The sequence below is a fragment of the Acanthochromis polyacanthus genome, chromosome 14 (genome assembly GCF_021347895.1).
Source record: "Acanthochromis polyacanthus isolate Apoly-LR-REF ecotype Palm Island chromosome 14, KAUST_Apoly_ChrSc, whole genome shotgun sequence".
In the NCBI taxonomy this organism is placed as follows: Eukaryota; Metazoa; Chordata; class Actinopteri; family Pomacentridae; genus Acanthochromis; species Acanthochromis polyacanthus.
In genome coordinates this window covers 1,847,360-1,859,753 of record NC_067126.1, presented here as the reverse complement: position 1 = coordinate 1,859,753, position 12,394 = coordinate 1,847,360, and the positions used below count along the sequence as shown (strand labels likewise).

Sequence of the window (12,394 nt, the reverse complement as noted above, 5' to 3'; positions counted from 1 at the left end):
AACATCTGGACCAGGAGAGTCCACCTCATCTTAGTCCAGGTTCCACATCCAGTCTGATCTCCAGTAAAACCAGTAAAACCAGTAAAACCACAGCATCACAACCTGTAAATAACCACAACTCCTGATGGCTCCGAATGTTCTCATTTAAGGAATTATCTTTTTACTAAACATCATGAAGAACCTTTAATAAGTTCAGTTTCATCAACATTCATCCTCAGTTTATCATTTCCACATTACAACTTCCAGATCACAGAGTGTCTACAAAGGAACACAACATTTAGTCACCTGGAACTGAACCACAGAGGATTTTACTGGAGGATCAGAACAACAAATAAGACAAAAAAACCCAACAAAAACAAGACAAAATGTTCTAAAAATGAGACACAAAATGACAAAAATAAAGACAAACAACACAAGCAAGACAAAAAGGAAACACAAAATGACAAAAACAAGAAAAAAGCTACAAAAACAAGAAACAAAACAACAGAAGTCAGACAAAAAAGACAAAAAACAACAAAATTACAAATTGAGACACAAAACAACAAAAAATTAGACAAATGACACAAAACAAAACAAAAAATAGACAAAAAAGTTATAAAGCAAAAATGGACAAACGACAAAAAACAACAAAAGCAAAAAACAAAAAGATTAAAGCAAAACACAAAAAGACAAAAATGAAGACAAACACCACAAGCAAGACAAAAAAAGGAAAAAATGACAAAAGTCAGAAAAAAAACAAGAACAAGACAAAATATTACAAAACAACAAAAGAACAATGAACAACCTAAAGAATCTAATCTAAAGGATATTTCCACACTACTGCATGTTTTAGGATTTAATAGATGATTATTGGATGTAAAACGTCCTCCAGTTCTGGAACGATCCATGAAGAACAGAATCAGCAACAACACAGAGAACTAATACTTTACTCAGATACTTTAAGTACATCTTATAGGACTTCTACGTGGGTCTGAGAGTTTCTTCCATCTCTGGTAGAAACCAGATAAATAACTTTAAATCCCTGAACACTGCAGTCTGTTCTGTGATCAATAAAGTTTTAACGGTGCTGCTTCCATAAAACATCTCATTAATCAGCAGATACTGCACCTTCAGGCTCCCCACGCTGAAGTTCAGCTCGTGGTACGTTCCCATCGCCTTCGCTGTGGTTTCTGGAAGAAGAAGAAGGAGTCCAGATGTTTACGTCCAAAATGATTCACAGCAGAACCACAGATGGATCCTCAGAGAGTCTTTATTATACCTGAATGTCTCATCAGGATACATGATGAAAACTTTAAAGACAGATAATTTTTCACCGTTTTTACTTCAAATATGACGTTCAGAAGGATTTATACTCTTTCCTCAGTAAGCAGCGGTGAAGCTTTAAAACAAGTTCAATGAGTACAAATACTTTTGGACTTTTCAGTTTCAGTAAAGATATAAATGAAGTCCAGTTTCTTGGAGGAGAGGTAGAAACGTCTTCAAGACCCAATCAGCTGGATTCCTTTGGTGGGTTCTTGAAGACGTTTCCACCTCCCATGCAAGATGAGAGGTGGAAATGTCTTCATGAAATCCAGTCCAGTCCTCTCATCCATCTGAAGTTTAAAAAACAAAAACACAATGTTCTAACTCATCGCTTTCATCTGTATGTTCTATTGGAGAACTTTCAATCAGAGGAAACCTTCCACTATGACTGTGAAGATGACTGGCTGGCTGCTACCTAGGGTTTGCACCTCTCCCTTAAATCAGTGGTCCCCAATCCCCGGGCCGCAGACCGGTACCGGTCCGTGGGTCAATTGGTACCGGGCTGCACAGAAAAAAATACATAATTTACATTATTTCCGTATTATTTATTATCTGATTCTGAACGATGTTTTATTTTTTTAAATTGAAATTAATTCTCTCCTCCACGTCTGTCTGTGACTCACTGATGTACTTTTTTCGCATTTCATCAGTGAAATGACATTTGCGTTTCGGCATTTTCTTTCTGTTCGAGTGTTCTCTCTCAGCCTGCGAGGAGTGAGTGAGTGTGGAGCGCCTCTGTACTGCTTTGTGAATGATTAATACATGTTCCGGGGTTCGGCTCAAACTCCGCCTCTCAGAGCGTGTTTCCAAAGGAACCATTCAACGTGAATGATAAATACATTGGTCTGTGACACGCTCAAGCTAGGCAAGATCAAAAACCCGGACATTTGAAGGACTTTATAAACGCCGGCCGGACAGGCCGGACAGCCTGTCAAAAGAGGACATGTCCGGGCAAAAGAGGACTATGGTCACCCTAGCCGGTGGTATCATTTTATATTATTGTATTTATCCGCCACACCTTAAAGGTCCCATATTATGCTATTTTTCAGTCACGTCATATAGGTCTCAGAAGCCCAAAAACATAGTATTTAAGTTTGTTCGCCCCAAAATCATCCTTTGTTCGGAGTTTCAGCGGTCGAAAAATTCACTCTCACCAGCCCTCCTCAGAACAGGCTGTTTCTGGGCCTGCTTCCAGGTATGCAAATGAACGCATCTGTCCACGCGCTCAGTGCTACATTGGTGTCAGAAGTGGGATGGCGCTCGCCCGACTGCAGATGGAGGAAGAACTGAGGGAGCTCCAACAAGCTGTCACCGAGGGACTGAGCCGCCTCTTGGGAGCAAACCCAAGAGGAAAAGAGCCGGCCAGCGGAGAGTTTGCTCCCGTAATCCCCGACAGCTCCACCACACCAAGAACCCGCCGCGGCGAAACGGTGTGCTGCCACAGGCAGCAGTCGCTAGCAGGAGAGATGCTCTGCCGGCTGCCGGAGCATCTCCCCAGCCACCGGCAGCCAGCCAGGGGGTTCTGGAGTGGCGGTTCCCTCACAGTGCCACTCTTCTCTCGTTTCCCGGAGCTCGGCTTCTCGGTGCAGGCGCTAGGCAGTCTCGTGCGAAGTGACCAGGCTCATGGCACCGGTAGCAGCCGTCTGGAGAGCGGCGGCGGCGAGGCAACGTAGGCGGCTCGGTCTCTCGCTCCTCTTCTTCACCGGGCCAGCACTCAGCCATCCTGACTGTGGCTTGAACGCGGAAGTCGTGGGGGGGCCGGGTCGTGGGGGGGCCGGGACGTGAGCGCGCGTTCCGCTCTCTCGGCTTCTCGTAGTGCCTCGCTGAGTGTTTGCTTTCTGCACAGCAGCGGCTCCCCACTCTTGGCTGGTGGTGCCCAGCGGCTGGCTCCCGGCGGCTGGGGAGATGCTCTGGCAGCCGGCCGCTGAGGCACTACGAGAAACCCAGAGAGGCTCACGTCCCGGCCCCCCCACAACTTCCGCGTTCAAGCCGCACGTAAGGATGGCTGAGTGCTGGCCCGGGGAAGAAGAGGAGCGAGAGACCGAGCCGCCTACATCGCCTCGTCGCCGCCGCTCTCCAGACGGCTGCTACCGGTGCCATGAGCCTGGTCACTTCGCACGAGCCTGCCCGGCGCCCGCACTAAGAAGCCGAGCTCCGGGAAACGAGAGAAGAGTGGCGCTGTGAGGGAACCGCCACTCCAGAACCCCCTCCCTCACCCAGGACAATGCACGCTGGTAGGACAGTGCGGAGGGGGGGGGTGCAGTGAGGGGGGGGGGGGGGGGGGGTTAAATCCGCTTATTTCGTCATAAGCGGACCCAAATCAAAATCAGACGTTTGAGCAGGCATTTTCACAAAACGTGGTGTAGCAAGGCAGGGAGGAAACAGACAGTTTGCAAATTCAAACCTCATAATGAGCTACTGCAACACACACTACTGTAAGAACACTTTCACAAAGTGAGGTTTGCATAATATGTCCCCTTTAAAAGCCGGTCCGTGAATATATTGTCTGACATTAAACCGGTCCGTAGTGCAAGAAAGGTTGGGGACCGCCGCCTTAAAATACGGAATCATCCTTTATTTGACAATTAAGTGTTGTGTCCTATATTGAATCTACACAGGACGCTAATTGTTCCATACACGTCTGTCACACATGCATCAAAACTGTATAATGAGCAAAATAAAACACAGGAAATATTCAGGGCAGCCTGTTTAAACTTCGTAGGAACTATGTAGTGAGGAGCTGATAGAGGTCCAGCAGATAGACCTCTCTATTTGCCGGTCCTTATAATCATGCTGATGTGGCCATAGACTCTACAGTATTACTTCTTCTTCTTTTTTTATTTCAAATCAGCACTGGGGTGCAATAACATAGTTCATACTTTTTACAACAAATAATAATAATAATAATAATATATAGATATAAGTACAAATTTACATTCCTGTGATTTGAAAAGGGGATGGAAGAAGCTTACGCTTATAAGGCTCCAGCCTCTCACTCGACATCACTCACAACAACAGACAGTACAATATAACATTATTACAATCACAATCAACAAACACAAGACAAAGACAAGACAATGACAGGCCCACACATACTCCGACCCCACACCCCTCTCTCCCAAAAGAGCACATGACAAACACACAACCAAAAGAAGCAGGCAGCAAAACTTGCTGGCTGCTCCCCTTGAACAAGTATTTATATGTACAACATCAAAATAAAGTAATGTGAGCCATACCCAGGCCCATGCACACACAGTGAGCATGAGTCTGCTCATGGCTGCCTTATTAGATCGTTTCCTCTTGGTACTTTTCCATTATGTGTCTTTTAAATGTGATTTTAAACCTAAATAATTTTTTACGAGCTTTAGTTTCTTCAGATAGGCTGTTCCATAATATAACTCCCTTCACCGAGATACACATAGACTTTAGGGTTGTCTTTACTTTGGGCTGGTATAATTTATCAATTCCTCTCAGATTATATTTATGAAGAGCATCTCTGTTTTGACATAAATTTTGGATGTTACTGGGCAATGAATTTTTTGATGCTCTATACATAATTTGAGCTGTTTTAAAATTTACTAAGTCTTGTAATTTTAAGTGAAAGGTATTAAGAAACAGTGGATTAGTGTGATCATTATACTTCACTTTATGAGCAATTCTGATGGCTCGTTTCTGCAGAGTAACTAAAGGTAACAAATTAGTTTTGTAACAATTTCCCCACACTTCAATACAATAGCTCAAGTATGCCATAATGAAGGAGTGATACAAGATAAATAAAGCTCTCTGAGTGAGCATCAGACTACATCGTTTCATCACACCAACACACTTAGCTACTTTTGAACGTAAATGATTTAAATGAGGCTTCCAAGATAGCCTTTCATCAATGATTACACCTAAAAACACATTTTGCTTTACTCTTTCAATAACTGTATTACTAACAGTAATTTGCACGGGTAAATCCTTATTCCGTTTCCCAAACAGCATAAATTTGGTCTTTTTTAAGTTCAGAGACAATTTATTTATGTTAAACCAATTATTTAACTTACACAATTCTTGAGTTACTGCATTCTGAAGATTCTCCAAATTTTCTCCAGAACATAAAATATTAGTATCATCTGCAAAAAGTATGAATTTCATGATTTTAGATAATTTACAAATGTCATTAATGTAGAGTAAAAACAATGTTGGCCCAAGAATTGAACCTTGCGGTACCCCACATAAAATGCTCCGGTTTAAAGATTTATATTGCTCAATCTGTACAAACTGCTGCCTATCTTCCAAATAGCTTTCTAGCCAGTTATGTGGAATTCCTCTAATACCGTATTTTTCCAGTTTATTTAGTAAAATGTCATGATCAATCGTATCAAAAGCCTTCTGTAAATCAATAAAAATTCCAATAATAAATTCATGTTTTTCAATACAGTTTGTGATTTCCTCTACAAGATCAATTAAAGCAGTGATGTTGATCGTCCTTGTCTAAAGCCATATTGAGCGTTGGATAGCAAATTATTTTTTCCAATAAAACTGAGAAGTCTTAAATTGAATAATTTTTCCAGTATTTTTGAGAGCTGCGGCAAAAGGGAGATGGGCCGGTAATTTGTAAAACAATGTTTGTTTCCTGATTTAAATAAAGGGATTACTTTAGCTACTTTCATTTCTGAGGGAAACTGTCCACATTGAAATGACAGGTTACAAATACGTGTGAGTGGCTTAACAATTGCTTCAGCCACAAGCTGAATTGTTCTCATGTCTATTCCATTAGCATCCTGTGATATTTTATTACTACATTTCCTTATAGTCTCCAATACCTCATCCTCATTAGTTGGAGTAAGAAACATTGACTTTGGATTTGTCTCAATCAAATTACAGAACTGTTCACTGCCACTTGGAATATTTCTAGCAAGTTCAGGTCCGATATTCACAAAGAAATTATTAAATCTATCTACAATTTCTTCTTTATCACTAATAACCAAGTCCTTTTCCACAAAATACTCTGGATAACACGGGCTATTTGAACTGTGCCCAATTATATTATTCACCGCCTTCCACATACTTTGAATATTGTTTTTTTTACTATCTAGTAATTTAGTATAATAATCTTTTTTCTCTCCCTTAAAATGCTTGTTAATTTGTTTTTATACTTTTTGTACTTCTGTTCCGCCTCACTAGTCTTATACTTCAAGAATTGTTTGTGTAAATAGTTTTTCTTTTTGCACGCATTTACCAGCCGCTAGTTATCCATGGAGTATTTGAAGCATTTTTCTTTCTGCATTTTCTAATTGGACAATTTTTTTCATAAAGTGAAATAAAGATTTCCATAAAGGAGTTGTAAGCTGTGTTTACATCTGACTTATCATAAATACAGTCCCAATCACAAGAGGTTAGATCGTTCTTTAGATCTTTCAATGATTGCTCTGTTTTAATCCTACAGTAGTTAAAACAATTTTCATTATCTGTTTTGTAATTTGCATCATACACCATAAAGACAGGAAGGTGATCACTAATGTCATTTATTAATAAACCACTAACTATTTTATCATCAATAACATTTGAAAATATGTTATCAATTAAAGTAGCACTGTGGGCTGTTATTCTGGTTGGTGCTGTAATTAGAGGATACAAATTAATACTGTACATTGTATCAATGAAATCTACTGTATTTTTATGTTGATTTGCATTTAATAAATCTATATTATAGTCTCCACATATTATAATATCTTTTTTTGTTTTTATAGTAAATAACCTTTCCATCCATTCATTGAATAAATTAATGTCGGATCCTGGAGCTCTGTAAACACAGCTTACAAAAATGTTTCTCCTTTTCTTTAACACAGTTTCCACAGTAATACATTCAAATATTTCTTCCACTACTATTGACATATTTTCTATAAGATTGCAGTCCATGCTTTTATCAATGTATAAAGCCACTCCACCTCCTTTCTTGTGTTGTCTGTTCATACAAAACATTTCATAGCCACACATTTTAAAGTCCGTACCTTTATCTACATTAATCCAAGTTTCTGAGATAGCTACTATATTGAAAAGTGCTTTAAATTGAAACAAATAGTCTTTGATATTTTCAAAATTACAATATACAGTACATTACAGTATTTCAGTGAGTCAATAAATGCCTACGTTGTTTTTAAAAAAAGTGTTTTAGTTTTTAACAAATATTTACTTAATAACCTATATGTGATCAGTAAATACATTCATATACACATAAATAAGTTAAAACGTTATTTGTGTTAAGATTTAGATGGGAAAAATATCTATAGAGACTTTCTTTGTCCAGTATTGTGCATTCAGTTTTTGCAGAATCCAGTATTACACACTGGTTGGTCATTACATTTTATTAGTTTGGTTTCACTGTTTAAAATGATGCCACATCTTTTTAGACAGAACCTGTGATCATAAAACAACACAGAACTCTTAGTTTTGTGTTAATAAAGCACTTAAAGCTTTAAGTATGGCTAAATACTTTTTCTAAATTAAATAAACCACTCCTTGGGTTGTTGTGGCCCCACGTTTGGTAAAGTTGGAAAGATATTCACAGATTCAGACTTCCAGCATCAATAACTCATTAGATATAGGTTGTCAAAACAGAAACAATGCCTCTTTCCCATCGCTGTAAGGCAGATGATGTGCTACAAGCCCAGTTTTATCTAAAGTAGCTGTCTATCAAGTTGCAGAAATATCATTGGTGTCTATGGAGTGAACAGGGACCGTCTGCAACAGCAAAGAGAGACAAAAATATTCAATAACCTCACTCTGATAAACTGGCTCCTGCTCACACCAGTGTTATTCCTGCAGCTTGAAAAACAATCTGGGCTTGTAGCACACTGCCTCACTACGATAGAAAGAGGCATTGTTTATGTTTTGACTTAATGAGTTATTGATGCTGAAGGTCTGAATCTCTGAATATCTTTCCAACTTCACTGAACTGTGGCCCTGAGGAGCCATGGTTTTCCTCCTTTATTTTCATGTCTGGGAGTAACAACCCTACTGCTACCTGTACCTGTCCGGACTACAGGTGTGTCTCACTCACCTCTGTCTGGTTCCTCTTTACGGCTTTCAAACGTCTGTTGGAGTCTGGAGGTCTCAGACTCCAGAGTCACCGCCAGCTTCCTCAGTCTGGAGAAGAACCGCGACGTAGGATCCATTTTAGAGCTCAGACTGGACTAACTGGTCCGGACCAGTTCCTGACGAGGAGTTAGTTAGTCCTTCTGAGGAAATAAAATACTAAATAAACTAGTCAAGTGTGGAAGGTTAGTTAGTCCTTCTGTCCTTCTGTCCTCCAGCGGAAAAAACAACTTTTGGATTTTGGCGCCACTTCCGGCTTTGAGCGGAAGCTTTTCTTCTTCGTGTGTTTGAATGCGCCAGTCGACTCGAGCGATGTGCCTGCAGCGCCGCCATCTTGCTTCGGGGCCAGCCGAGGCAGCGGTGCATAGACATCTATGGAGGAGAGAGGTACTGCTGAATCTAAAAGTGGAATTATTCGCCGAATTTTGAACTGATTGCCAAACTGTTTGATTTTTAGAAACGTCACACGTGTACCTACTATACAAGGTGCTCGGATATTTTTTTTACAATGCTGGTTTTGCCATAGATAAATAGATAGATAGATACTGCTATTATTACTACTGTTAATAATAATAATTATTATTATTACTACTACTTTTAATATTATATCAATTATTACTATTATTACTGCTATTATTACCATTATTATTACTGTTATAATCAAATCAAATGAAATCAAACTTTATTTATAGAGCACTTTTTCATACAATTAAAATGCAGCACAAAGTGCTATAGACCTTTTTCCGAAACGTCATCATCGAACGTCACCGCCGGTCACCGGCCCTCGCAACGCGATTCCGCCATTTTAAGAGGGGTATGCTTTGCCTTGACGACCATTACTTTCCCACGTTTCCCTCCCGATTTGAACGACCAAAAGCAGATATGCCCAAAACCTGCGCTGTTTTTGGCTGTAGTTCTCAGTCATGGAGCAACAAGAACATTTCCTTTTACAGGATTCCGACTGAAAAGGGCCAGAAAAGGAGTTTATGGCTCACAGCATTGAGGCGGATTAACAATAATAGAACCACATGGAGCCCACAGTCAAAATGGTCCTATGTTTGCAGTCAGTATTTCGTCAATGGTACGTTATGTTTCATGCAATTATTACCCCTTAACTGATTTTCTGAAATTATTAATTAATAAGCTTAACCAGTTGGGCTTCAGTGTCCCGCCCGCGGTACACTTTGAAATCTGCATAAGGAATTTGCTAAATGTCCGAAACTGCAAACGCGATTATACAAACACTATACGCCGATGGAAAGCTTAGATTCTCACGAATCCGCCGGTATAAACCACTTTCAGATGTGATTACCACAGCGGATGAGAAAAACACATTTGTCCGACAAACAACGAATATTCATCCATCCTTTCTCTATACCCGGCTTCAACATACACAGCGCGACTCACATTTCCGGATTCATTATTACACACAGATGAAAATATTCCACAAAAACGGCCATAATCCAACCTTTTACATCCAGATGACACAAGCCAGTAACATATTTTGTCCAAAACATGTCTTGAAGTCGGTATATACTCCACGAATAGGTCATTTTCAAGGAAATGCACCTCGCGATGCGCGTCCAATATTCCCTGTATTTCTCGTCATATTTTTATTTACAAATATTAGCGATTTTTTTTGTACTGAAAGTGGCTGGAATTGACTGCAGCTTATGATGTCTATAATTATCTGAAATGTTGAGGGCTAGCTACTTAGCTTAGGCTAGTGCTGGCTGTGCTTCCCACAAAAAGTCAGGGGTCTTTCTACTCACACTGCTATTTTTAAACCTTCTCTCCTCCCTTTCGTTCTGCTAACTACTATGCTGTAATCAGCAGCATTGTCCTCATTATTGTTAGCACCTCATACCCTTGGGCCTAGGGTGGGTAGAGCTCATTTATAGGTATCTGACTCTCAGTTTTGATAATGCACATCTAACGAATATACATACACTACTTCCACTTGAAATTAAAAGGTGTAATGGCTCACCCCGTTAGCTTAACATTAGCTTAGCATAGCGGAGCTGGTGTAGCCGTATCTTACAAGGCATTTATCATTCTGACATTGACCTGTATGCACAACAACGTATAAATATAAGCATACCTCAAAGAAAACGTATGAGTCCAGGCTTTTATAAGTCTTCATCTTCTCCATTGTGTGGATGCCTGGGCTGTTGATAAGGTACTCATAAATGAAGTGCCAATGAAGATCTGGACATGTAGTAGGGTCGTTTTCCCATGATCCCAATGCAATTTGGTACGGACATGACCGCAAACCAACCAGTTCTATTTTTTCTTTATACCGTAGCTTGGGTTTTGGCTCAAGATTTCCGAAATAATCACCAGACGTTTTTCTCCGGGTCAAAACCGCGTGGTTTCGGCGGTCAAATCACGGTTGCTAATGACTTTGTTGCCCCCTCTTAAAATGGCGGCGTGCGTTGCTAAGGAAGGTATGGTCACGTGTCCCAGACTCTGACGTCACTGCGAAAAGGTCTATATATCTATGAATGGGACGCCCTGTCGCCTCACTGGAAAACGGAAGACGCCATCGCCATGGTAACACAAAGACGCCTACTGTCATGGCTGTAGCGCTGTGGCACAGGTTGCAACTAACAAGGATTGCTGCTGCTTCCAGAAGACGAAAGCATCCCACTTTTTTTCACTCACATGTTTTCCAATCCTATTATCTGGCATTTCAAATCCAACAAATGAATAAATGAATTCTGTCAGTTGTGTTCAAATTTTAAGGTGTCAGGGGGTGCACAATTAAATCAAACGTCGGCAGAGAAGACGATTTATTTCTTTTGATTTATCTTTTTACACCACTCTTTTTGTGATGTTCTGTCAGTGTTTTTTTTAAAAATTTTTATTAAGGTCTTTATTCCACAATTTAATTAATATAACAAAAAAAGAACAATAACAAGAAGAAAATAAACTCACATTTCCATTTACAAATCTGCTTAGATCTGAACCTAGCAAGCTTTCTGAATATAATGACAGGTAGATAAGACATTCCTTTACATGAACAAAATGCATTTTAACTTTTAAAAAAATTAAAACAAAATAATCCAATAATAGGGGTTAATGACTTAAAGTTATTAAGCGTGGTTACATTACACAGGATTATAATTTAGAAAACAAGAGACTTTAATCAGGTTTCATATAAATCGCATAAAGACTGATTTACTTCTGACAGTATCTTTAAGGATAATAGATCATTTTTAAAGCAGATTATAGAGGGTTTACAGTTTTTCCATTTACTTTGATGTATATGATACTTCCCCATAATGCAAATAATGTTCACCATTTTAGAAATGTTTTTTGGCAGACCATCCATATAAACCATCACCTGCAGCTTATTAAACAAAGAATTGTTTAAGTCAATATTCAGCCAGCTGTAAACATCTTTCCAGAAAAGTTGTGTGATCGAGAGAAATAATGGACGCATGTGGAACTTACATCAATATGTTGTTTCCTCCTCCATTTCGACGTTGCACTTCCTGAAAAAATTGTCCGGAGTGAGCATCGATGCAGACTCGCTATTTAAGGGCTGAACAGTCCACTCTCCCTCCGCACTACGTGGTTTGGGACGGCCCTTAATATGGAGGACCCTCCACGGGAACGCGCAAACGGAGGGGTAGTGTGTAGGGATAGTGTGTAGGGGGCGGTTTGGGATTCAGCCTCTGCTTTCGATCCCAACCGCATTTCAACCAATCAAGTGACTCATCGCTGCCTCCGAAGCCGGAACAGCCAGCCGTTGCCGAGACCGATGGATCTGGTGACTCACATCTATTCACTAAATTCAGAGCAAAATGACGCCGGAGGAAACGTTTGACTGACAGGGCATGTAGCCAATGAGCTTGCTGAATAGCCGAGAGGCGGGTTTTAGCGGCCCAGTGTGATTTTTCACACCTCCGGCTCTCCTGCTGCGGCTGCTTTTCTCTGTCTCCGTCTGTGCCTCTGATTCAGATCAAGATCCGCACTGAAGCTTATCTGAAGTGATTTTTTTTTAGTT

At 40.1% G+C, this 12,394-nt stretch overlaps 1 protein-coding gene across 3 annotated transcripts in view; it reads right to left on the bottom strand.

The window, feature by feature from the left end:
- Positions 1–12,083, bottom strand: part of ska3 (spindle and kinetochore associated complex subunit 3) — a 29,183-nt gene extending 17,100 nt beyond the window's left edge. Inside the window, exons 1-3 of one of the 3 annotated variants that reach the window (XR_007946493.1) lie at positions 11,839–12,081; positions 8,348–8,754; positions 1,108–1,169 (exon numbers count right to left, since the gene is read on the bottom strand). Coding sequence is in view for 2 of the 3 variants with exons in the window: in XM_051958760.1 (XP_051814720.1) it covers positions 1,108–1,169; positions 8,348–8,462 (177 nt within the window). In the remaining variant the exon portion in view is untranslated. Of the gene's footprint in view, positions 1–1,107; positions 1,170–8,347; positions 8,755–11,838 lie in introns of all 3 variants that reach the window. The other 2 variants (XM_051958760.1, XM_051958758.1) reach the window with 2 other exon arrangements.
- Between the last annotated feature and the right edge of the window lie 311 nt (positions 12,084–12,394).